General features: G+C 52.6%; 2 protein-coding genes across 3 annotated transcripts; one reads left to right on the top strand and one right to left on the bottom strand.

The window, feature by feature from the left end:
- Positions 1-399: 399 nt before the first annotated feature.
- Positions 400-20,188, top strand: SARM1 (sterile alpha and TIR motif containing 1; the record flags this gene model as incomplete). Of its 2 annotated transcripts, none has more annotated exons than XM_081109959.1 (9): positions 400-884; positions 7,261-7,879; positions 9,782-9,994; positions 10,303-10,394; positions 10,503-10,738; positions 13,220-13,322; positions 13,399-13,588; positions 16,631-16,752; positions 16,839-20,188. In XM_081109959.1, 9 exons carry the CDS (start codon positions 415-417, stop codon positions 16,966-16,968), a joined length of 2,175 nt encoding a protein of 724 aa, XP_080966085.1. In that variant the 3' UTR covers positions 16,969-20,188. The 2 variants fall into 2 exon arrangements, with proteins under 2 accessions (XP_080966085.1, XP_080966084.1); XM_081109958.1 differs by having other exon boundaries at positions 415-884; positions 10,503-10,804; positions 13,151-13,322; positions 16,839-18,722.
- Positions 20,178-26,988, bottom strand: SLC46A1 (solute carrier family 46 member 1). The gene is made up of 5 exons (XM_081109961.1): positions 26,750-26,988; positions 25,495-26,347; positions 23,034-23,117; positions 21,353-21,509; positions 20,178-20,809 (listed from the first exon to the last, which is right to left on the bottom strand). The coding sequence occupies exons 1-5, from the start codon at positions 26,984-26,986 to the stop codon at positions 20,752-20,754; spliced, it is 1,389 nt and encodes a 462-aa protein (XP_080966087.1). The 5' UTR covers positions 26,987-26,988; the 3' UTR covers positions 20,178-20,751.
- Between the last annotated feature and the right edge of the window lie 983 nt (positions 26,989-27,971).

Here is a 27,971-nt window from a genome sequence, read left to right as displayed (position 1 = left end):
CCCGCGAGACCCAGAGGCGGGGCGTCGGCTCTGGGTCCGGCTTCTCAGGGGCGTGGCTGCTGAGAGCACCTCTGCCAGCCAAGCCGGAGCTGGAGCCACGCATTGTTCTGGTGGCTGCTGCCTGCACCCTCCGGAGTCTGGGTCCGCCCCTCGCTTTTCAGCTCCCTCCTCCCGTCCATCCCCTGTATCTGGGCCTGCATTCCCTTTCCCAACCGCTTCGTCCTAGATCCTGTCCTTCCCGCTCCCAAACTACTGGCCAGCGCCCTTGCCTGGTACCCTGCTCTCCATCCCTCCCTCCTGCATCTTCTTCCCCCTGACCTCCTCTCGGGTCCCCTTTTTCCCAAGGTCCGGGTCGCTCCGCTCCGCTAGGTCCCGCCCCTCCAGGCCAGGGATGCCCCCTGCAGCCCCGCGCCCATGGTCCTGACGCTGCTCCTCTCCGCCTACAAGCTGTGCCGATTCTTCGCCATGTCAGGCCCACAGTCGGGCGCCGACCGGCTGGTGGTGCCGGGGCCGGACGGGAGCGGCAGCGCGGGGCCATGGTGGGTCGCGGGCGGCCGCGGGCCGCGCGAGGTGTCGCCTGGGGTGGGCACCGAGGTGCAGGGCGCCCTGGAGCGTGCGCTGCCCGAGCTGCAGCAGGCGCTGACGGCGCTGAAGCTGGCGGGTAGCGCGCGGGCTGTCGGCGTCGGCTTGGCGGAGGTCTTCCATCTGGTAGAGGAGGCCTGGCAGCTGCCGGCCGTGGGCCGCGAGGTAGCCCAGGGTCTGTGCGACGCCATCCGCCTGGACGGCGGCCTCGACCTGCTGCTGCGGCTGCTGCAGGCGACGGAGCTGGAGACGCGCGTGCAGGCCGCACGCCTGCTGGAGCAGATCCTGGTGGCTGAGAATCGGTGAGGGTGCCTGGCTGGGGAGAGCGCCGCGTGGTGTGGGGCAGCAAGGGCTGTGGGGTGCCTGGGTCGCCCGTGTGCCTTGCACTGTGCCTTCCTTCCCTGCCTCACCCTACTACATCCCTGGTGGGGATGAACGTATCCATTTTATGAATGAGAAAACTGATGGGAAAGTTTAGTGACTCGCCCAGCGTCATGCAGTGAAATAATGGTGCAGCCAGGATTCACTCCCGGGGCTGGTGAGGTGAGGAACGAGACAGGGAGAGGGGAAATGGTAGCACAGGAACCTGTCCCTGATTCTGAGGATGGAGATAGGATCCTATTGCCAATGCTCCCCTAAACCAATAGCCCTCCTCCCCACAAGCCGGAATGCCTTTTTATTCTCCCTTCTCTCTCCTATATCATCTCCCTCCTACTGAGAGAGGGAGAGAACACAATACTCAGAAAATGGGACCCCCCCATTCCTCTCTCCCCAGGCTTAAATGAGTGCCAATCTAAGGGTTATTTACCCTCTTCATGCCATCCCAAATCCCCCTCCTGCTTCCTCCTTCATTTTGGTCCATGTAACAGGCCAGGCATGATCTCATCCTGCAGCTGCTGATAGGAATCAGAAGGTTTTCTGCTGAGACACTGAGGGTGCTGGTATCTCAGCAGAGTTCCTCTCTGTTTCAAACAGCCCCTAACCCTACCTGACCAGCAAGCAAAGAGACACGGATTCCCAATGAAGGCAACAGGAAATGGTCTCACCACAGGCTGGGCTGAAAGAAGGAGGGGAAAAAAGGTTTTCTGCTGAGATGCATGGGTTGGGGGAGAGGAAAGTGAGGTGGAGGGCTAGGCAAGGGCCAGACAGAGGATATGTTCTCTCCCCTTTCCCAAGTTGTGTCAAGGTGAGTAGGTGGGGTCCAATTGAGGCCCGGCTGCCACTCTCTTGGCTGCCTCTTGGGGTCTCCCCTAAAATATGAAAACCCCTGAGCACTCTCGTTCTCTCTCCTTTGATGCCAGAGCAGATCAGGATGTCACACTTCAGGCTCAACCTGAATTCTCAGGCCCCTCAGGTTTTGAAGGGTTTGGAAGGGCCACTTTCAGTTCATGCAGCTTTCACAAGTGTGATGATCATAGGGTAGCGGTGCTTTCCTTGCCATCTTCAAAAAGTGAAAATAACTTTGTGGGGGATGGAAATTGTGCAACTTGCAAAAATGCATGAATGAAGACATGTAAATTGGGAAACCCAAGTTTTGGTTCTGCTTGTTCAGCAAGTCATTGACCTCTCATCTAACATCACGTGCCCTAAATTTATGGGAATGGACCATAAATTTAGAGGGCTAGCAAACAGAGTGGGTGCTCACTGGATGTGTGGGCCCATGTTGGTGCGTGTGCCCTGTAGGCCTGGTATGCGGGATGGGGCAGCTATAACTAGAACTCTTGGAGTGTGGGTGCAGCGAGCACCCTAGAAAGAGGAGGGCTACAAGATGCAAAAAGCGCTGCTATGTTTAAGGCTGGAAATAACATTTCTCACGTGGTTCAGAACTACTGAGAGAGGCATCACACTAACCAGTGTCCTTGGTCCCAAGAAACCACGTACTGGTTGAGGCATTGGTTCAGGCATCACTTCAGGACCAAGGACAGATCCCAGCGCGCCTGCTGGGGATCAGAGTCCTTCCAAAGAAAGGTAGAATCTACTTACTCCTCTGGACTGTGCCTGGAGGAGGCTGGAAGGGAAAGAACGGAGTGACACACAGATGATGTGTGTTTATGAAATATTGTTCTTCCTCTGCCAACCAACTTCCTCTTAAAGAGGGTTCTTCCACCAGTTTCCCACACCTTTTGCCATTCTCAGTTCTGCAGCTCTCTCCTTCCCAAGATGCTGCCACACCCACTTCCCAGGAGCCCAGGTGTCAGCTTCCCTCACCTCAAATATCAGGATAAGTGCAACCTTGATGTTTTGGGACTACGCTCTAACTAACTGAACTACTCGACCAAGACCACGGCTTCTTGTTGTCTTTAACCTTTTGAATTTTATTCTAGTTAATTTTTAAAAAATGTATATTTTTATTGATTTTAGAGAGGAAGGTAGAGATAGAAACACCAATGATGAGAGAGAATCACTGATCGGCTGCCTCCTGCACGCCCCCTACTAGGGATCGAGCCCACAACCCAGGCATGTGCCCTTGACCGCAATCAAACCCGGGGCCCTTCAGTCCTCAGGTCGACACTCTATCCATTGAGCCAAACCAGCTAAGCCAACCTTTTGCATTTTAATTATGATGTGTCCTGGTGTGGGCCTCTTTGGATTCATCTTGGACTTGTAATGTCTATTTCCTTCAAGTTAGAGATGTTTTCTGTCATCATTTTTTCAAATAGGTTTTCCATTTCTTGTTCTCCTTCTGGCACCCCCACAATGCAAATGTTGGTGTTCTTGAAGTTGTCCCACAGGCTCCTTACACTATCCTTGTTTGTTTGTTTTTGGATTATTTTTTCTTTTTTCTGTTCTGATTGGGTGTTTTTTGTTTCCTTATATTCCCATTGCTGATTTGATTCTTGGCTTCATCTACTCTACTGTTGATTCCCTGTAAATTATTCTTGATTTCAGTTAGTGTGTCCTTAATTTCTTTTTTTTTTAATATATTTTATTGATTTTTTACAGAGAGGAAGGGAGAGAGATAGAGAGTTAGAAACATCGATGACAGAGAAACATCGATCAGCTGCCTCCTGCACACCTCCCTACTGGGGATGTGCCTGCAAGCAAGGTACATGCCCTTGACCGGAATCGAAGCTGGGACCCTTCAGTCCGCAGACCGACGCTCTATCCACTGAGCCAAACCGGTTTTGGCGTTAATTTCTTATTGGCTCTTTATTTATGCTGTTGAGGTGCTCACTAAGTTTATTGAGCATCCTTACAACAAGTGCTTTGAACTCTGCGTCTAGTAGATTGCTTGTCTCCATTTTGTTTAGTTCTTTTTCTGGAGTTTTGGTCTGTTCTTTCATTTGGGACATGTTTCTTTGTCTCCTCATTTTGGCAGCCTCTCTGTGTTTGTTTCTATGTGTTAGGTAGAGCTGCTACGTCTCCCAGGCTAGATCGAGTAGCCTAATGTAGCAGTGCCCTGTAGGGTCCAGTGGCACAGCCTCCCCAACCACCCAAGCTGGACACTCAAGGTGTGCCCTCTGTGTGGGCTGCATATAGCTTCCTCTTGTGGTTGAGCCTTGATTGCTGTTGACATGTCAATGGGAGGGATTTACCCCCAGGCCGATCAGCTGCAAGGACTGGCTTCAACCTTCAACCACCATGGAGGATCAGCTGTACAGGGCCCACCCCACAGAGCAGGACTTACTTAAGCAGGGCTCTGGTGCCCTCTGAGTCTACCCTGTGAGTGTGTTGCTTGTGAAGGTGGTTGGGGGATGGTGCTTCAACATGGTATGAAGCTGTCCACTGGGTGTGATGGCTCTAGGGCCTCCTGGGAAGTACCGGCCAAAGTCAGCCGCCACCTGTATTCTGCCCCGGGCCACCTGGCATGAGCTACAAAGCAATCTGCATATGGCTTCTCCTTATGATGGGCTTGGAGGTGCCCCAGTGAGGTCAAGCTCTGAACCAAGGTTGGCTGCTGCTAGTGCTGGGCCTAGGACCACTTAGTGAGAGGTATGGGGCTCGCGGAGGCCAGATGCTGCTTGTTTCAAAGATTTTAGCAAAGTCTGAAGCATGAACCAGGTCAGGCCAATCATATGGAAAAGCCACTAGAAACAACTTGGGTGGGCCTGAAAACTGGGTGGGGCAGAGCCTCAGGGAATCAGGTTAATGGGGTCTCAGATATGGCTCTGTGGAGGGAGGGCTCATCAAAGGAACAATGACGTCTGCCTGGGAGAAAGCTGCACCCCCAGCCCTGATGCTGGTCAATTCAGTTCCATTTGTCTCTGGTGCCTTTCAAGCTGCTGCCCCTCAACCCCCATGTTGGAGCTCACAAGAAGTGAGTTCAAGTTAGTCTGTGCACTTAAAGAGGAACTGCTTGGGACTCCAACAGCCTCTGTCTCCCTCAACCTCAATGTCCACTGGTTTTTACAGCCAGAAATTATAGGGTCTTCTCTTCCCAGCACTGGAGCCCTGAGCTGGGGAGTCTAGTGTGGAGCTGAGACACCTCACTCCTCATGGAGTACCTCCACAGCCGAGATATTCCTCCCTATTTTCACCTGATGCACATGGGTGTGGGACCAGCTCATACTTGTCTCCACTCCACCTACCAGTCTCGATGTGTCACCTTCTTTAATTCCCTAGCTGTAGGACTTTAATTCAGCTTGCTTTCAGGTGGTTCTGAATGATGGTTGTTCTGTAGTTTAGTTGTACATAATTTTGATGTGGTTTTGAGATGAGGGGAGTACCACCATGTTTTCCTATGCTGCCATCTTTTATTTTCCTTCAGTCTATTATGTTAGTTTTTAAAAAATTCTTTATTGTTTAAAGTATTACATGAGTCTCCTTTTTCCCCCCATGGACTTCTCCCCTGCCACCCTCTCCCCCAAGCACAAGCCCTCACCCCCCTACAGTCTGTGTCCATTTGTTTTGCTCATATGCATGCACGTAAGTCCTTTGGCTGATCCTATGCTGCCATCTTGACCAGAAGTTCCCCTTGTCTTGACTAATGTCCCCACCATCTTTCTGACTTAATCCCATAGGCAACCATTCAACATATAATACATATCTTCCTATCTGTATTCTGGTAAAATCTTTGTTCTTGTTTTGTGCATACATTTTTAATTTTCACAAATTGTGCTGAATTATATTCCATTTCTTACTTTCTCCCACTCAGTGTTATGTTAAAATCCTTCATGTTGCTATGTTATCATCTGCTCAGTTACTTGTAACTGCTCCACGGTCCTCCAGACTGGGTACCTGCCCATATTATCTCTCCACTCTCCCAGGCTTGATACTGGACTGTCTCCAGTTCCCCCCACCACAGATAAAACGGCAGAGCATGAACTTGGCTATGTCCTTTTGTGGATCTGTGTTACAATCTCTTTGAAATCTCTTGAAATCTAAGAGCCCCAATTTCTGGCCCATTCAGTGTGTATCACCTTAATTTCATCCACTCATCCCAGCCTTCTCCCCAAATGGACTGTCCTAGCCTGTATCTCCACCCACAGGGCTTCAGGGTGTTCATGGCCCCACACTTCACTAATCTTTCGTGTTGCCCAGCTTCTGCTTTTTGCCTGGCTAATAGGTGTAAAGTCATTGCTGTTTTCATTTTCACTTCTCTGATTAATAATGAGTTAGAGCATCTCTTTGTCAGCATTTTGGATTTCCTCTTTTGTAAGTTGCTCGTTTGTGTCGTTTGCCCGTTTTCTATTGGATTTGTCGCCTTTTTCTTGTGGATTCGAATATTTACTTATATTTACTTGTATAGATTATATATGAATCCCTTGTTGGTTTTATATTTTTTCTTGTTGGTTTTAGACACTGCAAATATCTCTGGCTTTCTATTCTTCAAATATGTCAGGCTCATCAGCCCTCAGGGCTTTTGTCCTGGCTGTCCTCTCTGCCTATTATGTTCTCCCAGATACTTGCAGGTAGGGCTTTCTGGACATTTAACCCTCAGATGGCATCTCCTCAGACATATCCCTGCACCCAAGCACTCTCCCTTATGTCACCTGGTTTTGCTATCATTCTGGCCATATCACTGTTATCCTGTTCATTCCCTGTTTACTTGCTTACTGTTTGTCTCCATATTAGCTGAGTCACTCTTAGTCACTGTTTAACTTCAGCCACTAGCTCAGTGCTTGGCACGCAGTAGGTTCTCAATACATGCCTGTTGAATGAATGAATGAATACACTCAGTCGTGCAGCATGGACTGAAGAGAAGTTTGAAGGCAAGGCCAGAAGTGGTGTGCTTCAAGTGACACTTCAAATGATGATAAGTTAACACTGAGTCTTTCCTATGTGCCAGGCACTGTGGCAAGCACTTTACACGGATTATCACATTCATTCTCACCATAAACCTATAGAGTAGGTATTTATAATCCTATTTATGAGATGAGGACACTAAGGTAGAAAGATAAAGGGAGGTACCCAGGGTCTCACAACTAGAAAATGGCAAAGAATTGGAAACCAGGATCCAGGGGATCTGCTCCAGAGCTAAGTTTCTTAACCAGGACCCACATAGCTTCTCCAAGGGAGGGTATAGGAAAGGGAATGGGTGAGGCCAGGAGAAAGCATCCTTATAATCAGAGAAGTCTGGTCCTCCCAGGCAAGAGGTGGGGGGTGGGGGTGGGGGTGGGGAGGCAGAGAGAATAATGTTCTCCCTCATGTCTTATATGAGGTCCACAGAATATACTAGTGACCAGGGGGCAAGCCAGACACGGCAACTCCACCGTCCCCTCCACTTTCTTCCGGCAGGGACCGCGTGGCGCGCATCGGGCTGGGCGTCATCCTGAACCTGGCAAAGGAACGCGAGCCGGTGGAGCTGGCTCGGAGTGTGGCCGGCATCTTGGAGCACATGTTCAAGCACTCGGAGGAGACGTGCCAGCGGCTGGTGGCGGCCGGCGGCCTGGATGCGGTGCTGTACTGGTGCCGCCGCACAGACACGGCGCTGCTCCGCCACTGCGCGCTGGCGCTGGGCAACTGCGCCCTGCACGGGGGCCAGGCGGCGCAGCGCCGCATGGTGGAGAAGCGCGCCGCCGAGTGGCTCTTCCCTCTCGCCTTCTCCAAAGAGGACGAGCTGCTGCGGCTGCACGCCTGCCTCGCCGTGGCGGTGCTGGCGACCAACAAGGAGGTGGAGCGCGAGGTGGAGCGCTCCGGCACGCTGGAGCTCGTGGAGCCGCTCGTGGCCTCCCTGGACCCCGGCCGCTTCGCCCGCTGCCTGGTGGACGCCAGCGACACCAGCCAAGGCCGCGGGCCCGACGACCTGCAGCGCCTCGTGCCGCTGCTCGATTCCTCGCGTTTGGAGGCCCAGTGCATCGGGGCGTTCTATCTGTGCGCGGAAGCTGCCATCAAGAGCCTGCAGGGCAAGACCAAGGTGCGGGTCCCGGTGCGGGTGCGCAGTGCGGATCGGGTGTTAGACAGCATTTGGGAAGGCTTCCCAAAGCAAGGAGAAGGATGAGGAACCAGTTATTCTGGTCTTGAAGGCAAGACCAAGGTTTTAAAGCAGTGGGACACGTGTTTTATAAAGATTACCCAGGTGCTGCCTGGAGATGGGATTGGCAAGGGTGAGGTTGGAGGAAAGGGGGCCAGGTAGGAAGCCATGGCAGGGGTGCAGTTGGGATGGTGGGGGTCAGGACTAGTCCAGAGAGAGGCAGAGAGAAGTAGGCAGATTCCAGAGGTGCTGAAGAGCTAGAATTAGGACTCGGTGGGTGGCCGGGTGAAGGAGAGGGAGGAGCTGAGGGTGACTCCTGACTTTGGACATAGGCGACCCAGTGGATGGTGGCACCAGGTACTGAAATAAGGTGAACCGTGTGAGAGGCAGGCTGGAGTCCCGGAGGGTCAGAAAGTGAGTTCACTGGGACAGATCGGATCGGAGGTGCATGAGAGATGAGCAGGTAGAGAGCTCCCGTGGGCCATTTTGTCATTTGGGTCTGGAGTCCAGGAAGGAAGGGAGTGTAGAGACAGAGGAGCAGGTTGTCAGTGTGTCCGCCAGAGAACTCCCACCAGAGTCCCCGTAGGTCCCCGTGTCCAGGGCCTGATCTGAAACCTTTGCCCTCTTCTCTAACTTGCTGTGTGACCGTGGATATCTGGCTTCCCTTCTCGGGGCCTTTCTGTGTCTCATTTTTATCCTCTGGAAAACTGAAGGAGTGGACGCACAGCAGTAGTTCTTACCCTGGATATGGGACTAGTAATAGTTAAATTATCAAAAGTTTGAAATTTTATTTTTTAAAATATTACAGAATCAAGATTATCCCTATAGTGTCACCCTCCCTACTTTCTGTTCCTTTGGGAATTTGGGGGGTTGGTGACAGCTGGTGCACAGGGAGCGGAGCACACCACATGAACCACCCTGTCTGTACCACAACTGTCACCTGGGGCTGCTCAGAGGAGTGTGTCTCTCAGATGATTGTCATGCATCGTGTGTGTCCTCACAGATCAAGGAGATGCTTGGTGTTAGGGCGTCTCTGAGGCCTCCTCCAAGGTCCAGGGTTCTAGGAGTTTCTGATTCTCCTCTCTGTGCCTGCTCCAGAGATGGGCCATGGGAGGACTGCCTTTATAGAGCGGGTCATTTTGCTTTGGGAGAAGAGCCTTGAGGGGAGTTGGAGTAGGGAAGTATTGGGCAGCAGCTATGACCACCCTTTCCCAGCCAAGCTAGTGAGTGCAGTTCAGTAAAGACATAGTAAGCCCCCACTCTGTGGCCTGCAGTATGCCAGGCACAGGACTCCTGGGGTGACTAAGACATGACCTCAGCTTATCACCCAGTGGCAGTTGCATTATCAACTAATGACAGTGGCATTCAGAGTGTGGTACAAGGTCAAACTGGAGATGCGGGCCAAACTGGGGGAGGAATCGATTTGGATTCCAATGGATGAATAGGATTCCCCCAAACAGGCTGGAGGAACCAAGGGCCTGGGAACACCTTGGGCCAAGGCCAGAGGTGGGAGAACCTTTGTGGGGGGTGTCAGGCAAGTGTGGGTTGGTGAAAGGGGAGATGAGCTGGAGTTGTGGACAGAGGCTGCACTGTGCCAGGCCTGGCCGCCATATTGAGAGCTCAGACTTTATCCGCAGGACAGACGGAAGCTGTGGAGGGGAGACATGGAGTCAAGAGCTTTGAGAGCGCTTCAGGAGGAGGAATTCAGGCTCCATGATTATTGGATGAAGGCAGGGCTAGGGCAGACGGTGGGACTTTCAACAGTGAGAAGAAGCTGGGCACATTTGGGGGTGGCTGGCTGGAAAGTTGGTGGGTACAAGGCACCCTCTCCTCACCTCTCCCTAGGTATTCAGTGACATCGGTGCCACCCAGAGCCTGAAACGCCTGGTTTCCTACTCCACCAATGGCACCACCTCAGCGCTGGCCAAGCGCGCGCTGCGCCTGCTGGGCGAGGAGGTGCCGAGGCCCATCCTGCCCTGCGTGCCCAGCTGGAAGGAGGCGGAGGTCCAGACGTGGCTGCAGCAGATCGGCTTCTCCCAGTACTGCGAACGCTTCCGGGTATAGCGGCGCGTAGGGCTGCCTCCCGGAGTCAGAGCCTGCGCATCCCCAAGGACGTGTGGGCCCTGGGGCGCCATGCGCACAGGCGACCTTGCCCCCTCCTGTCCCGCAGGCCCGAGGCGCCAGCACGGCCTTTTTGGGGTGGAGAGCCTGTACTCAGCAATTTTCAGGGTCACTTGGCTCTAATCGGGGTCTTATCCTCTTCCCCTACCCCCGTCTCCAGTTCCCTCCCCTTGCATCTTGTGCTTGGGGGTTCAGGGCTGAGATGGGGAGCCCTTCCTTCTTTCTTACCTCCGACTCCACCCCAGGAGCAGCAGGTAGATGGCGACTTGCTTCTGCGGCTCACGGAAGAGGAGCTCCAGACGGACCTGGGCATGATATCCAGCATCACCCGCAAGAGGTATGGAGCCTCCTGCCTGCCTCCCACCCCCCGCCCACTCTAAACACCCCCTCGGCCACTAGCGGGTCTGAGTCAGGACTTCAGTGACCTCTCCTCCCTGGGGTGCAGATTCTTTAGGGAACTCAGGGAGCTCAAGACCTTCGCCAACTACGCTACGTGCGACCGCAGCAACCTGGCTGACTGGCTGGGCAGCCTGGACCCGCGCTTCCGCCAGTACACGTACGGCCTGGTCAGCTGCGGCCTGGACCGCTCCCTGCTGCACCGCGTGTCCGAGCAGCAGCTGCTAGAGGACTGCGGCATCCGCCTGGGCGTGCACCGCATGCGCATCCTCATGGCCGCCAGAGGTCAGCCTGCCCGCGTGAGACCCGCCCCTGTCCCATCTCCATCCCTGGAGAGGCGAGGGGAGACATGTGGTGGGGCCCCGGAGTCAGACGCTGTGCCAGACTGGATTCTGAAGATGCGAGGATGAATGTGTTGCACTTTGCCCTCAAGAAGTTCCCAGTTTGCTGTGGGTAGGAGGAAGGCAGGCATATAAAAGGGGGGTGACCACAGCAGGAGGGATGCCCTGTCGACCCAGGTCTAGGCATTTAGAGGATGTCTGACCAGGTCTTAAAGGATATACTGGGTGGGTGGGGGTTGGGGTAGCAGCAGCAGGACAGAGGGAGCCGCATGTGCAGGTGAGACAGAGCATGGGGAGTCCATATGTGAGATATGGGTGGGAAGACAGGTGGCTTATTCTATTAGACAACAACTTGCACAGTATGGGTTCTGGAGGTACTTTAGGGAGGTCATGAGGGCTTTAGCAACCCTCTTTTTTTTTTTTTAATATATTTTATTGATTTTTTACAGAGAGGAAGGGAGAGAGATAGAGAGTCAGAAACATCGATGTGAGAGATACACCGATCAGCTGCCTCCTGCACATCTCCTACTGGGGATGTGCCCGCAACCCAGGTACATGCCCTTGACCGGAATCGAACCTGGGACCCTTGAGTCCGCAGGCCGACGCTCTATCCACTGAGCCAAACCGGTTTCGGCTTTAGCAACCCTCTTTATTTACTATTTAATTTACTAATTTACTATTTAGCTAATCTTTATTGTCAATTACTATATGCCAGGTCCTGTATTAAGTTTAAAAAAAATTTTTTTTATTGATTTCAGAGAGGAAGGGAGATGGAGAGAAAGATAGAAACATCATTGATGAGAGACAGTCATTGATTGTACTGGGGATCGAGCCTGCAACCTAGGCATGTGCCCTGACCAGAAATTGAACCGTGACCTCCTGGTTCATAGGTTGACCCAACCACTGAGCCAAGCCCACTGAGCTTAAGTTTTGAACAGTCATTGTCTCATTAATCTCTACATCCATTTGATGAAGTGGGTGTTAATTTTTTCAATCAACTTTTAAAACTGTTTAAAGAATGAAAGAAGTATAATTTAACTTAAGAGTGTCCAGTTTGAAGAGTTTGGAAACATGCCTACTCCTGTGTAAATACCATCATAATCAGAGATAAAGAATATTTCCATCAAGGATGTTAATTTTAAAGATGATAAAACTAAGATTTAAAGAATTTAAAAATATTTTCCAATGTTTAAAAGCCATTAAATAACAGAATTAGGATTTGAAACCCTTCCTTCCTGCTTCATAAACAGATAAAAGTTGTCTGTGGATGTTAAGTCTGAATATTATGAGAAGACTAGAGGCCCGGTGCATGACATTTGTGCACTCTGGGCATGGGGGACTCAGCCCAGCCTGCGTGCACCCTTTAGCAGTCCGGGAGCCCTCAGGGAGCGGGCCTAAGTCACCACTTGGACATCCTTAGCGCTGCTGCAGAGGCAGGAGAGGCTCCCACCACCACCACTGCACCAGCCATCAGCTGGGCTTGTCCCCCTGTGGGAGTGCACTGACCACCAGGGATAGCTCCTGCATTGAGTGTCTGCCCCCTGGTGGTCAGTGTACATCATACCGACCAGTCGTTCCACTGTTCGGTCAATTTGCATATTACCCTTTTATTATATAGGATGGATTCTTTTCATTCATGTATTCATTCAGCAAGTACTTACTGAGCTTTGTCCCATGCTTTTGCTTCAACCAAAGCAGGTCAAATTTGGTCATTTTTACTTTGCAGCTCTCAGGAAACCCTTAAGAATCATTTTTTTAAAAAGGATCTTACAGGGGAAAAATAGCTTACAGATCTTTCTTCTACAGGGAGTAGGGAGCAATGACATGCTCAGACTTGGATTTTAGAAAGATCCCTTTGGTAGCTGTGCAACAGATTAGCCTGGGCGAGTGTGGATTTGGGGAGACCACTGAGAGGGCTAGAGTTGGGGGACATAAGGAGGGCCCTGAGGCTGGAGTCTAGTTGTTTAGTAGGAAGAAGCCACAGAGCATGGTGCCTGGCGCTGAGCACTGAACATCAGCTCCATGAGGGCAGGGTTTGTTGGTTCTGCTCACTGCTGTACCCCAAGCACTAAGGCTGGGGCCTGGCACACAGTGAGCGCTTAGTAAACATGGTTGAGTGAATGGATGAGAGGCAGGAGTTGAGGCTGACACCCAGGTCTCTGACTGGTGGGAAACTAGGAGGAAGGATTTAGGATGTGTTGGGTTTGGAGTGCCTGTGGGCAGCTGGCTATGCAGGTCTGGAGCTCCAGAGAGAGGGCGAGGCTGGAGGTGCATTTCAATGTCCCTAAAACACCACGCCTGCCTCCTGAGAGGGACTCACCAAGAGTTAGCGGCCTTCCTTCCTGTAGACCCCAAGGGACGATGTACCTCATTATGAGTAATGGTGAGGGGCCACCCTCACCAAGCTGTCTCCTGTCCCCCTCAGAAATGCTACACTCCCCTCTGCCCTGCACTGCCTGCAAGCCGAGTGGGGACATTCCAGATGTCTTCATCAGCTACCGCCGGAGCTCAGGCTCCCAGCTGGCCAGGTGAGGAGGAGGGGGCAGGCAGGCAGCCTCAGGCCTTTGGGAGAGGCCAGCGCAGTGACAAATGGCCTCTTCGCAGCCTCCTGAAGGTGCACCTGCAGCTGCATGGCTTCAATGTCTTCATTGATGTGGAGAAACTGGAAGCCGGCAAGTTTGAGGACAAGCTCATCCAGAGTGTCATGGGTGCCCGCAACTTTGTGCTGGTGCTGTCAGCCGGGGCCCTGGACAAGTGCATGCAGGACCATGACTGCAAGGACTGGGTGCACAAGGTAGGTGCTGGCCTCTCTGGTCCCTCTCTGTGGCCCAGGGACAAGGGTCTCCTGTTCCTTCTCATCTGCACACCCCAGCAACCTCCATGGCCCAGCTGGAAGCCAGGAGTCACAGCTCTGACTGTAACAGGACTCCGGCAAGTCACTTAGGCTCTCTGGACCCATGCCTCTCATCTACAAAATGGGGTAACTTACCTGTCCTATTCACTTTGTAGGATTGCTGAGAGGGTCAGAGAGAGATGAAAACACTTTGAAATATAACCTCCAGGAGGGAAGAGGGCAGGGGAGCAGAGTGAGAGGCACAAAGGAATTAAGAACACAAACCTTCTTCTCATTTGTGCAATGGAGAGGTTCCCCAGGAGTCCGTCAGGGTTGAAATTAAGCAGGGACTTTCCCAGGAAGGCTGTGCTCAAGGGTCTTGGCACCCAGCAGACTGCAAGGAGGGAGGAGGGAGGAGGGAGGAGGGAGGAGGCAGGCTGGTGGTGGGAGCCTTTGCCTTGGACCAGTAACACAGGCTCCATCATCGCTCCTTGGTATTTTTTAGAGCTTAATTGCCTTTGGTTTTAAAACTCCTTTCCCCGAAGCCGCATTTGGTGGGTAATCAATATGGAAAACCACAAGTGAACTGCACTCAGGGAAATCCAACCCCCGTGGTTCCCCTTTCAAAGAGAAAAAACCCATCCAATAAGCACTTACCAGAGCACCCATTAATAGTAAGTAATATTCTCAGAGCAACCTTGTGAAGTAGGCTTATTATCCCCTTTGCTGAGGAGGAAATAATAGCACTTTTTATTTATTAAGCGCACTATATGCTGGGAGCTGTTCTAACCACTTGCCATGGGATATGGTAGTTATTCCTTCCAGTGATCCCACAAGATAGGGACTGTCATTAACCCTCTTTTGTTGTTGTTAATCCTCACCTGAGGATATTTTTCCATTGATTTTTAGAGAGTGGAAGGGAGGGGGAGTGAGGGAGAGACATCGATGTGAGAGAAACACACCGATGGGTTGCCTTCCGCACAAGCTCCATGTGTGGAACTAGGGATCCTGCAACCCAGGTACTACACTTGACCAGGAATTGAACCCGCAATCCTTTGGTGCATGGGCTGACACTCTAACCCAGCCGTGGGCAAACTATGGCCCCCGGGCCGGATCCGGCCCATTTGAAATGAATAAAACTAAAAAAAAAAAGACCGTACCCTTTTATGTAATGATGTTTACTTTGAATTTATATTAGTTCACACAAACACTCCATCCATGCTTTTGTTCCGGCCCTCCAGTCCAGTTTAAGAACCCATTGTGGCCCTCGAGTCAAAAAGTTTGCCCACCCCTGCTCTAACCACTGAGCACACGGGTCAGGGCAACCCTGTTTTATATATGAGAAAACAGAGGCTTTGAGAGCCAGCTGTTTTTGCCTCAGGTCACAAAGTCTGTGTGGTAGACTCAGTGTGAACCCAGATCTGATAATTCTAGAGTACGCTCCCTAACTGCTATGCTATGTTGTATCATTCATTTATTCATCCAGCCATCCATTAAGTATTAAGCAAGGGTTGACTATGGGCATGGCTTTGCGGGAGATACTGAGATATAACCTCATCCCTGCCCTTTTATCTGCTAGGGAAGACAGATATTAAGTAAATTACTCATTAATTAACTTAAGTTTGCAACTCTAGCATGTGCTGCAGAAGCTATGAGAGCCTATAACAGGGGAATCTGACCTGGTCAGGAAAGTGAGGGAAGACTTCCCTGGCTGCAGACCAGAAAAATGAGTCGGCATTAATACAGTGAAGAGGCAGGGAAGAGCATTCCAGACAGAGGAAACAGCATGTGCAAAGGCCCTGTGCAGGGAGGGAGGAGGGCAAATCTAAGGGGCTGCAAGGTCTGTGTGGCCGGGAGGACAGTGCAGACATGGAGTTTGAGAAATGAGCTGTGGCCAGCCACGCACGACCTTCAGACATTAAGGAGTTTGAACTTCTTTTCTGAGCCATGTAAAGTCCTAGGGAGTTTTAAGTAAGGAGTGACATGCTCAAATTTGCATTTTGCAGAGTAGCTGGGTGAAGGGGCCATGTAGAGAACAAATCAGAAGGGAGCAAGAAATGGATGCGAACAGACCTGGAGGAGGATGAAGATAAGCGAGGAGGATGGAGCAGGAGAGTGGTGGGGTACAGGGAGAGAAAAACGGGTGGATTTGAAAAGTAAGAAAGAAAAATGAGCATGCTTTGCAGGGCTTGTGATGGATCGATTTGGATGCAGGGGGCTGTGATGTTTTTCTTCTGACACCAAATTGTGTGGGTTTATTCCCACACCAATAACCAATTCTCCAACTCACCACCAATTGAGTGTCCCACAATTCAATTCAATTCTGATACTAACTACCCACAGGGAGTGTCAGACTCCACAGGTAGAAGGGCTCTGTCCCACAAGTCTGCCCTCACTTCAGATGCCAGTCGAAAGTCCCAGGTTCCCAGGCTACCCACACTTCTGACTTGGCTACAAATTCAGGGGTTCCCATGACTCTCCACACCAGGTTCAATAATTTGCTAAAATGATGTGAAGAGCTCAGGAAAGCACTTTACCTACTAGATTTTTATAAAGGATATGAGGGCGAGGTAGGGGGTGGGGACGCAGGCAGGCGAGGCCCAGAGCTCCCGTGTCCTCTCCAGGACACTCTCCCAGCACCTATATGTGCTCAACCCATGTTTAGGGGCTCTGATGGAGGTTTTATTATGTGGCTATGATTAAGTCATTGGCTGTTGGTGAATGAACTCAATCTCCATCCCCCCTCCCCTCCCTGGGGGTGTGTTGGGGCGAGGGAGCTGTAAGTTCCAACCCTCTAATCAGACCTTGATCTCCCCCCCTCCCACCAGTCCCCATCCTGAAGCTATCTAGGCACCTTCACCCAGATATCTGGAGGTTAGAAGAGCTCTGTGCTAAGAAGCGAGGACAAAGACCAAATAGTGTTTATTCTACCACAAAGGGCGAGCGAGAAGTCAGGTGGACTTGAGGGGACCCTGATCTCTTCCTCCTCCCTCCTTTCTCCAGGAGATCGTGACGGCTTTGAGCTGTGGCAAGAACATTGTGCCCGTCATCGATGGCTTCGAGTGGCCAGAACCGCAGGCCCTGCCCGAGGACATGCAGGCCGTGCTCAGCTTCAACGGCATCAAGTGAGGAGGGGGTGGTGGGTGCACAGGCCCCCAGCCAGCAGTTCCCCCTTCCCGGCCCTCTGACCCGCCGGCCTCTGTGCCCACAGGTGGTCCCACGAGTACCAGGAGGCCACCATTGAGAAGATCATCCGCTTCCTGCAGGGCCGCTCCTCCCGGGACTCGTCTGCAGGCTCTGACACCAGCTTGGAGGGTGTTACACCCATGGGCCCGACTTAACCAGTCCCTAGTCCCCACGTCCTGCTGTGACCCCCATTTCCATGGTCTCCCTGGAAGGAGCAGCTCCGCACACCGGCCTCCCTGGGCTGAGACAGCCTGGGCCCTTCTCAGGAAATGGCTCTCCCTCTCCCAGACCCCCATGGGCCACCTCAAACCCAGCTTCCTCAGTAACCAGAAAGGGAAGCGAGGCATTGGGTAAGGGTTAGACCACCCTTAAGCCCTGCCACCAGGTTCTCTGTCTCAGGTGTGGGAGGGTCACGGATCAGTTCTGGAGACACTGAAGAGCGAGGGAGGGTTCGCTGCACACAACCGCCTCTCCTGCCCTGACATCAGCCAGCTTGAGGAGGGGACGTCAGGCAGCCTCTGACAGGAATTAAGGCAATGCCCAGCCCTCCCAGCCCAGCGGCCTGGGCCTGGGAACCAGCAGGGATAAAAGTCCACTGGTCGCTCTCCACCTACACTCTGCTGGTCCCCAGGTTCACCACTTCCTGCCACCCTGTGGCCTTGCCCTGAAATCACTCAGTGTCCTTAGCTGACCTGGTCTGGTCCCAAGTCCCCTCCTAGCCTCCCTGAGGCACAGCCTCTCTCGCCACATCCTGGGTCGGGATTGGGCTGAGCCAGCCCCTCCTCTGGCTGCTTTGCAGCTACGGCTGGGTTTGAAGCACTCACAGGTACATGGCACTCCCTGTTCGGGCCTGGGCAGGGGAGGCCATGTCTCAAAGGGCTGCCAGCCACCCTCCCATGCCTTGGTGCTGTGCCTCAGGCTCCTGCGCCCCCTGGCTCAGCTGGCCTCCCCAGCCCCTCCAGCAGTAGCCTGGGCAGAGCCTGCAGCTCCTTGGGAGGAGGCAGTGTCCTGAGGAAGGGCAGGGGGTACATTCAAACCACCTGGGAATTTTGTTACAATTCCATTCAGGCGACCTGGGGTGGGGCCTGGATTTCTGCATTTTTTGATTCCCAGGTGAGCCCATGATGGTGGTCAAGAAATGACACTTTAAGTAGCCAGGCTCTGAAATACAAACCCCTCACCCCCCTTTACCAGCTCTCCCGCACCCCGCTCCATGGTCTCCGCAATCATCAGAGCCATTTTACGTTACCCGGTGTTATCTCCGTTTTACAGAGGAGTCAGATGATGTGCCATTTTCTAAGCCATGAGTGGCAGCCCAGGTGCCAGCCCAGTGGCAGACCTGGCCTCCTGGTGCTCAGCCCACTGCTGGTGGCACTGCCCTCCGGAGAATCATGCTGGAGGCTGAGACCCGGCTGGGCTGCCGCTCCACAGACAGCTGGCTTCTTCCTCGCCCCAAAGAATCTAGAAGTGGGGATAGGTTTTTTGACCGAGGGGCTCTACGGAAATAAATGAGCAGGAACACCCCTCTGCCCCTTCCTCCAGGAGGGTAGGAAGGCTCCAGCTAACCAGGCCTGCCTCTTCCCTCTTGAGTAGCGTGTTCGCACCTCAAGGCTGGCTCAGCTCCCAGAGTGCCTCCTGCAGGTGCTGGCCAGGTCACTCTTAGCTCTTGAGCCACATGGTCAGGAAGTCAAAGGTCTCACTCCACCCTCGGTACTTCTCCCACTCCCTTCCCTGCCAAAGACACTGTTTAGCTGGCCCTAGCCTCAACTCTGGCTTTGACTGCACTTCCTCGTTCATGCCAACAGGGGGCCCACCGCTGCCGGGCCCTGGCTCTGATGGTGACTAAGGCAGACTAGACATTGCGCTCACAGAGCAGAGACAGTAACAATACAGTGTGGCCAATACCCTCCAGGAGCTTTCTGTCTTTTTGTCCCAATCCCACTCCCTCCTGAGGTCCCCCATGGACAGTGCTCAGAGAGGTTTCCAGCCCTGTTTTTTCTGTTTGGCACACCCTCCAGTGCTGCCCCTCCTGTCTCTCTGGGGAATCAGAGCTCAGCCTCCCCACCCCCCAAACCCGCCAGCAGCTGAAGTGATGACCCTCCCCTGAGCCAGGCCTGTGTGTTCTCGGGACTGCCTCCCTGCAGTGACAGGGCAGGCACCTTGGCCCCCACCTTCCACCTAGGCCTGGCCTCACAGGGCTGGCCCTGAAGCAGAGAACTGAGAATTAGCCTTTCCCCCAAAGCCTGCTCTGACGCAGGTCTGCAGCGCCAGGGTTTTCTGCTTGGCTGGACTGTAGCTGCTGTCCCCACGTTGGAGGTGAGTCAACTAGGTCCCTACCCCACGCCTCCCCAGGGACTGAGGACTGCTCAGGGACACTCAAAGATCAAAAGTCCAGCTCCAACTCATTTATCCTTCCCCCAGGTCCACGAAGAGAGGCATCTCATTCTAGAACGTATGAGGCGGAAAGGATCTCAGAATATTACCTCTAACCCAGTGTTTCCTAACCTGTCCAACCATGATCAGATCTAGCCTTTCGTAGACGGGCTTGCTCAAGATCACCCGTGAACCAGGCGGTGGCTGGAGTAGAGCCCAGGCCTGAGCCCAGCCCAGCGCCTTCCTCCCCCGTCCCCCTCCTGCGTCATGCTGGGACAATCAATGGATTGTCCTCTTCTTGCTCCAGTCTTCCAGTGACAGAGGGGACAGTGAGGTGGGAATCTAGAGACAGGCCTGGCCTGTAAAGGCCACATTGACCTGGGTTTGCCCTAGGACACACCCATTTTACTTGAGTGATTTTCAGCCAGAAAACTGACTGGCAGGGCTGGTAAGAGAGAATGGGGTGGAAATGGCATTAGGGGGCTGGACCCTGTGGCCAAGTCTGGTTTGAAGAGTCAAGTACCACCTGATCTGGGTCTGCTTGGGGGCTTATGGTACCTTAATACCAAATCCAATTTTGCCTTTTCAACTTCAGATCCAGGCTGAGGGACGGTCTCAGCACGAGGCCAGGCTGAAATACCTGGCGATGGGAGGTGTTGGCAGGGCTGAGTGATAAAAACTAATTCTGCTTGGGCTGTTGTTGCCAGGGGGACCAGTACTGGAGCCTTCAGGGAGCGGATCTAATCCTCAGAATGAGCGGCCAGGGCTCTGCTCCAAGCCTCCCTGCTTGGCTTGATGCAAGTCTGGCAGCCCTTCATCTCCCAGCAGCTCAGGAGAACAGAATGGGCAGTCAGATGAGGTCTGGGCTGGCCACGCCCAGGACCAATCCCATGGCAGCTCAAGGGCTTCTGCCCAGCTCAGCCCAGCAGCTGCTGTGTGACTCATGGGGGCAGACGGGACAGAAAATAAAGGGCCCACAGCCCAATGCCTTGGGTACCAGACGATTCATGTCAGTGTGCTTGTACTGATTTATTATGATGGTTGGCACTGCTAAGCCAGGGGCTTGATTCCACTGAGTCCGTAGCACTCTCTCTCCATCCCCACAACCCTTCCTCCCCTCGAAATATTCATCATTAAGGCGTGGCTGGCGGCTGCTCACGATGCACTGTGAGCTGTGTAGTCTGGGTTGGAAGCAGAGATGCCACCCCTTGTGCTCCAACTGGTCCCTGAGGCACCACCTCCATCAGGACCTCCTCTCTCCCCTGGAGGGTTTTATGTAACTGCATAAAGGATGAACAGAGACCCCTGTTCCAAATGTCCCTCCCGCCACTGCCTGCCCTGGAGCCAGACTATCTGGGTTCCAATTCCAGATCCTCGAGTCACAGGCTGGAGAGCTTTGGATGAGGTGGGGGCCCTGGTCTAGCTTGACCACCTTATCCAGGGTGAACACTGCCTTTGAGGGGAGCTGCTGCTGCTGCTGCTGTGGGTGGGGTCCCAGGGGCATACTTCCAGCTGGTTAGTGCTCACTTCGCCCCTCTTGCCCTCTGTTCTCACGTCTGGGCAGATCAGGGGCTCTGGGGAAACTGCTGGAATTCAGAGCGAGGCTCAGTCTTTCCAAGAATCCTGCGAGAGACCAGAGAGAGGGTTCAGATTTGACATATGGGGGAACCCTCTTCAACTCCTGAAGAAGCGACACAGGCTTTGTTGGGTGGGCCGGTACAGGTATCCCCGCCTCCCAACAGAGAGGTGAAAGGCAACGTCTTGATAAGAGGGCTCTGGAAAATGAGTCGGAAGGCTATGGGGGCAGAAGTCAGTGGGCAGGCTAGTCCGTGGCCCAGCCACAACCAGCCAAGGAGGCTCTCCGGCTTCCCTTTGGCAGATTTGTCGCCATAGTTCCATCCGTAAAATGCGGATGGAGGGGGACGAAGGGGAGAGACCAACCTTGCCAAGAAGCAATGTTTGCCTGACCCTTGCCCTACTGCCCCTCTGTCCTGCCTTTGGAAAGTGGCTCCAGAGGATTAGGCAGCCATCTGCACGGGGAGAGTCAGGCTGGGCCTGAAACACCCACAGGAAGGGGTCCAGGCAGCCATTTCTGGTCGGCAGGAGGAGGAAGAGGGAACCTTTGGGATAAAGAGCCCAGGAGCCTGGGACAGAGTCCTAAGTTACCCAATCAGAACGGCAGGGATGAAGAGGAGGCCAGCTCCCAGGAGGAAGGGAAACCCCTTCATGAAGTTCAGGGTGGCTGGGTAGAGCGAGTTGAAGATGCTGGAGGCCATCAGCATGGCCAGGCCATTCACACAGGCCACAGCAGAAAAGAGAGCACCTGCGAAGAAAGAAACATCACACTGTGGAGTCTGGAAGACGTAGGTTCAAATCCTGGCACCACTGCCTCGCAGCTGTGTGAACGGGGGCACGTCACTGAATCTCTCGGAGTCTCACCCTCCTCACCTGTAAAGCCTACGTCACGTGTTGTGATAAGGTTTCAGTGAGGCCATTCATGGAAAGCACCTGGCACACAGGGGCTATGAAACAACTGGCTGTTGTTAAATCCATGCAGCCAAAGTACATGTGATTATCGAGCAAAAGCCTGAGGAAAATGGTTTTTGGTTTAACCCCTTCAGAATCATATCCTGCTTGAGGTTCCTTGTGGGATTAATTCCCAGTTCCAATGCTAATTAGCTGTGTGGTCACTAAACAAGTGCTTAACCTTCTGGGTTCTTGCACCCTTTTTGTTACATAAGGATACTACCTACTTCATAGATTGGTGGCAACACTGAATTCCCATGTAAAGCTCCTATCACAGGGCCTGGCCCCGGGAGGGAGCCGCTTAGTAAGGGCTGTTCTTTTTTCTTGTTCCCCTGGCACCTCTGGGCAGAGTGAAAGTGCTGGATAAAAAGCTTATTGAGTGAATGAGTGAAAGCACCTGGTCAGCTCCACGTCCTCCTTCCAGGGCAGATGGGGAGAAGTGGATGAGCCAGATGTTTCTAGATTGGGGTCTGAAGACCCAGAGGCCAGAGAAAAGCTCTTCTTTATAGTTATGCCAGCAGAACCCAAATTTTGTGAAATGAGCAATAATCCAACGGAAGTTGAGATTAAACTGTCAGACCATCAGAGCTGGAAGGGCCTGTAGATGTCATCAAGAACAAACCTCTCTTGCCCTGGCCAGTGTGCTCAGTTGGCTGAGCATCATCCCGTGCACAGGTCAGGGCACATGCCCAGCTTTCAGGCTTGGTCCCCAGTAGAATGCATGTAGGAGGCAGCCTGATCAGATTCTCTCATCATTGTTTCTCTCTCTCCCTCTCCCTTCCTCTCTAAAATCAATAAAAACATTAAAAAAACAACAACACTCTTATATAAATGAGGAAACAGTCCCAAAGAGGGAAAAGGGACCTGCCTAAGATCACACAGCCAGTGGGTAACAGAGCCAGGACTAAAACCCAGATCCCAAGACCTGCTGCTCTTAAAAACAGACCTGGCGCCACCACTTACTGAGTGACCCTGAGTTTAAAGTCAATTTAACCCTCTGGGCCTCGGCTTCCTCATCTTAGGGACAATGAAACCTACACCACAAAGTTGCTCACTCCCTCTGAGCTTGTACACTCTGACCCCAGTGAAGCAGGGCATGCTGGCATCACCGCATCCATTTTACAGATGGAAAAGCTGAGGTCTGAAGAGGGCAAATCCTCTGTTTGGGTCACCCAAAGACCAAAATGGTGCTCTGCTGACTGTACATTCCAACTCTGTGGTCTGAAAACCCAAGGCACTGTGGTCCTCTGCCAGCCCTGGGCAATTTGTTCCGAGAATATTGGGCACAAGGAACCAGATGCTGGTTGACCATGACACTTACCCTGCTCTGACTTGCTCACCAGCTTGGAGAGCTTGGCCCGGACAATGGGTGTAATGACTAAAGACAGGAAGAGGAGCCCGTACCCTGTGGAGAAACAAACACCAGGAAGATGGGGTTAGGGAGGGGGGTGCCCAAGCAAGATGTAAGCAGAGCTCCTAGACCACCCCAGATGGGACTCAGGTTAGACACAGGAAGAACTTTCTTGATAGAGAAGGACACAATGACTATGGAGGAATGAAGACTACCCTTCTCAAGCTTTGGCCTACCTGCTACCTCTTTTATGAATAAACGCTGATTCCCACCCAATGGCATTTTTGTCAGAACACCTCTTGTGGTCCCATCGGGTAACACCCACATAGTAGGTAGATGGCAAGGTACATAAAACAAGCCCGGACTTTGGAGGCAGTCCTGAGTTCAAAACCTGATGTTATCACTGTGTGGCCTGGGCCTGACTCCCATCTGTAAAAGGATAACAAGGCCTTCCCCACAGGATGATACTGGAGTGTTAGGAGGCTGAAAAATGGCTCGAGATATGAGGTCCTAATCCCTGGAATCTATAAACGTTGCCTTATTTAGAAAACGAGATAAAGTTAATAATCTTGAGATGAGGAGATGATCCTGGATGATGACAACCTGATAAGTTGGGCCCTAAATAATTTGACACAGACAGAACGGAGAAGGCACACAAATGAGGAGGCAATGTAATCACAGAGGCAGAGATCACAGTGATGCAGCCAGGAGCCAAGGAATGCTGGCAGCCCCTGGAAGTCAGAAGGGATGAGGGACAGATTCCCTCCTAGAACCTATGAAAGGAATGTGGCTCTCCTGACTCTGATTTTGGTCCAGTGATACGGATTCTTGACTTCTTGCCTCCAGAACTGTGAGAGAATAGATTTCTGTGTTTTAAGCCTCCAAATTTGTGGTAATTCGTTACAGCAGCCCTAGTAAATGGATACATCAGAAAACATCCATGAAGAGCATGGCATAGGAAGCACATAGTGAGTGGAAGTCCCTTTGCACTTTGCGTTTTGTTACTCACAGGCGTACGCTATTTCCTTTACAACCATTTCTTTCCCTTGTGTGACTATTGCCTCCTCAGTAAAACTGCAAGCCCCTAGAGCAGCAATTTTCAACCAGTGTGCCACGACACACTGGTATGATGCCACAAGAATTTTTAAAACATGCAATACCTGACTATGTAGTCAGGGACATGACCTATTTTCCCTTAGACTGTCAAATTAAAAAAAAATGACAACAGCCATCCAGTATGAATGAATCAAAATTATACCTATTTTTTTTTTTTTGTCAGATTGGCAAAATATAGAATACATTTTTTGGTGTGCCGCAGAATTTTAGTAATTAGCTTATGTGTGCCATGAGATGAAAAAGGTTGAAAATGGCTGCCCGATTGGATAGTAGATCCTTCAGAGTGGGTATATGATGAGGCACCACAGGGCCCCTTTGGGTGTCAGGCTCCCAAATCCCACTCTGCTGAGGCTCCCCAGAGCAATGACAGCATCTTCATCATCTCTGAGCCCAGCACCGAATCGATGGGAGATGCTGTGGGCAGGAGAGAAAGGTGCCTGGTCCCCTTCAGCCTCACTGTCCAGGCAAGCAGCCAAGTGAATACATCTGTGATTACTGAATGGCTCACTTTGTACACTACATAGTTTAGACTCTAAACTTTAGAGCTTTATCAAAATAAATCTGTCCCTTTAAGAAAGTTAACTTCCTCATTCCCAGCTGCCCCTCTCCCACCAACATAAGAACTAACGCAAGCAAGAACTTGATAACTGTGGTATGAAAGGCTGGCTCTTTTAAAAACACCCAAAGAAGCTGACTAAGGATATTTGAGGTAGGTCCCGTGATTATCAGAGAAGTGAGTATTAAGACAGTAATAGCATGGACTTTGTCTAAGAATATCATGAATATTGGCTATGGGAGGCCAAGGAATGAAGCAATTAGTGCATGAGCCATACTTTTGTCTGTTGCTCTGTCTTACTAACAATATTTATGATTGATAATGTGGATTAATTACTTTGGCTAATGAAGTTCAATATTTTACGTATAACAAAGATGCCAGCCCAGCTGGCACGGCTCAGTGGTTGAGCGACGACCAATGAACCAGGAGGTCACGGTTCGATTCCCAGTCAGGGCATATGCCCAAGTTGTGGGCTTGATCCCTAGTGGGGGGGGATGTAGGAGACAGCTGATCAATGATTCTCTCTCATCATTGATGTTTCTCTCTCTCTTTCTCTCTCTCTCCCTTCCTCTCTGAAATCAATAAAAATATATATATTTTTAAAAAGATGCCATTTTTATGAGGTTTCTTAGTTGTCTGTCTTCCAGTGCAAGCTAGGAACATAACCATGTTTCCAAAGGCATAAACCAGCAAGTGGCTGTCCCCCAATCTTCACCCAGCACCTCTGGGATAAACTGTCCCTGAGCCCACACACATTACCTGTGAACATCAGGGGTGTGATGGTAGCGAACGCAAAGACCACCATCCCCAGGATGTTAAAGGCCAAGCCAATCTCAGCCACCCAGGTGTCCGTCAGGCAGAATCGCATAAGCCACAGGCCCAGCAGGCTGGTGAAATACGGGAGGTGTCTGGCTGCAGAGCCGTAGCCAATCAGCTTGGAGTCCCAGCAGAGGGGTCTGCTCAGCTCATAGATGGTCAGGATGTCCTGGGCGCCAAAGTGCACAGTGATCACCACAAAGATGACCAGTGAGTACAGAGCCAAGTGCTTCCTGGACTTGTCCGGGGCCGGAGCCGTGTAGAGCCGGACAATGGATCGGTGGTGACGGAACGTGAAGAGCCGGGCAGGTGTTGGCTCCATCACAGTCTCGCCAAAGCAGAAAGCAGCATAGAAAGTCATGAATATCAGCAAGGCCAAGGCCAGCCAGAAGGGGTTGGCGTAACCCTGGGCCTGGAGCCAGTGGCCCCCAATGAGGCTCGCCACCATCCCCGCCACCCCGATGCATGCTTCCAGCAGGGCCATGCGGATGGTTCGATTGCGGTGAGAGCTGACATCTGCCACGGAGGCAAAGCCAGCAGCCAGGAGGCCACTGAAGTCGCCGAGGAAGGCACAAAGGATGCGGCCCAGCACGAAGTAGCCAACGTGTAGCTGCAGCTGCACCACAAGGATGGATACCAGCGCCTGGAGCAGCAGGCCCAGCGACGCCAGCACCAGCAGGGGACGACGGCCCACACAGTCACTCCAAGCACCCAGCAAGGTGGACGAGAAGAGCCCCACCAGGAAGCCGCCCAGGTTCATGTAGAGGGTCCAGTGAGAGGTGAGGGTCTCCACTTCCTGTGGGGGCATGAGTCTCACCAGGGCGTTCTTCCTCACTCTGAGCTCCCTCCACCCCCACTTCCCGCGAAACTACCCCCATCCTGGGAGAGACGGGGAGGCGGACTTTCTTTGGAGCCCTGCATTCCAGAGAATTTCAGTGCAGCTCTCAAAAATTGGCACTAGAAGGAGGGTTATAGAAAACGGGCCTAGGTCCTTTTCCCTTCCTTCTTTTTGGCCCTCTTTTGTTAACTCTTAAAGCTAGAGGAACTTTACGCATCCTCCATACTGCGGTAATCGGGCAGGCCCACCCCCCAATATCCATGGCCGCCTGGGAGGCCCCACCTTCCCGCCCGCCCCGCCCCCTCGTCTGTCCCCTCGCGCTAGCTCAGGGCCCGCTCGGCGCCACCTCCCCGCTTCTACCTGCATGATGGGGTTCGCGCTGTGGTTGCTGCAGCCGCCTCTATCGTGGGTGCCATTGTAGCCGAGGTCGGCACTGAAGCGGTGCCACAGGTACTGCGTGGTGAGCGGGCCCTGCAGGACCAAGGCGAAGTTGGCAAGGAAAACGATCGGCCCCACGGGGCCGCGGAACAGCACCTTCGCCGCGGGGCGGCTGCGGGGTGCGCCCGCGGAGCTCGCGCTCCGCTCGGGGCGCTCCATGCGCGTGCAATCCGAGCTGGCGCGAGGCAGATGACTCGGCTTTCTGCGCCTGCGCGGGCGTCTCCAGCTCAAAGTCTGGTGCGGGGGCGGGTGTGCAAGACCTGAGATCCACTTACTCACGCCCCGCCCTGTCTGGGCTGACGGGGGCGGGCGCCCAGCTCCCAGGTGACCTCCCCTGCAAACTGTACAAGGATACTGCCCTGCAGCCCTCCTCTCCTGTCCCCGGTGAACAATAAGGAAAACATCAGCCTTTAACATTTATTGATCGTTCACTGGGTGCGGGGCACTGTACTAAACCGTGTGCTTTCACCTCCCAATAACCATATAGACTAGCCACTATTAAAGACCCCAATCTGCAGAAGAGGGAACGAGGACGTGGGGCCCTCGAGGCCCAAGTGATGAAACACAGGACTTCTGCTGCCCATGCAGATGTTCTGCGCTGTAACTCCGCATGGGTTAGGGTGCAGCCTGGAGCTCTATTTACTGACTCCGTTCTGTTACAGAGGCTCCGCTACTATCTTGGACAAAACCAGTACCTCCCTGTGCCCCAGTGTCTTCACCTTTAAAATGGTGAAGAGCCTGCCTCAAAGTGTTGCTGTGGAAGAACGGTGTCTGGTACATTGTAGGTGCTATTATTGTTACTAGTAGGCTGTCACTTGCTCCACTCCTGCCCTAGGATCTTTTCCTGGGAAATTAGTCTTGTTTGGGGGCCGGAAGCTGGTTCTGAGGTGTCGTTGGAGAGTCCGTGGAGGAGGAGGAGATGGTGGAGGGCCTTGGAGGCTATGGGGTGTGGCTCTGTATTTGATAGGAATTGGGCCGGAAGGCCTGTTTTATGGCCTGTAAAAGAGAACAGTATTATCTGCCTTCTTCCCTTCTTCACTCATTCAGTGCATTTATTGAGTACCCTGTATGGGTCAGGGATCATGCTGGGGAACCTCTGGAATCACAGCAGTGAAGGAAACAGGCCCTGTAGTTTCTAGAATGG

The sequence above is a fragment of the Myotis nattereri genome (assembly GCF_964212035.1).
Source record: "Myotis nattereri genome assembly, chromosome: 16".
NCBI classification, from domain to species: Eukaryota; Metazoa; Chordata; class Mammalia; order Chiroptera; family Vespertilionidae; genus Myotis; species Myotis nattereri.
The sequence above is the reverse complement of the archived record's forward strand: the minus strand, read 5'-3'. Positions and strand labels throughout refer to the sequence as shown.

Coding starts and splice junctions, on each gene's coding strand:
- SLC46A1 (XM_081109961.1), bottom strand. CDS start 26,986: ATGGAGCGCCCCGAGCGGAGCGCGAGCTCCGCGGGCGCACCCCGCAGC. Junction 26,348..26,749: donor GCGCGAACCCCATCATGCAG/GTAGAAGCGGGG, acceptor ATGCCCCCACAG/GAAGTGGAGACCCTCACCTC. Junction 21,510..23,033: donor GGTGAGCAAGTCAGAGCAGG/GTAAGTGTCATG, acceptor CTTTCTTCGCAG/GTGCTCTCTTTTCTGCTGTG.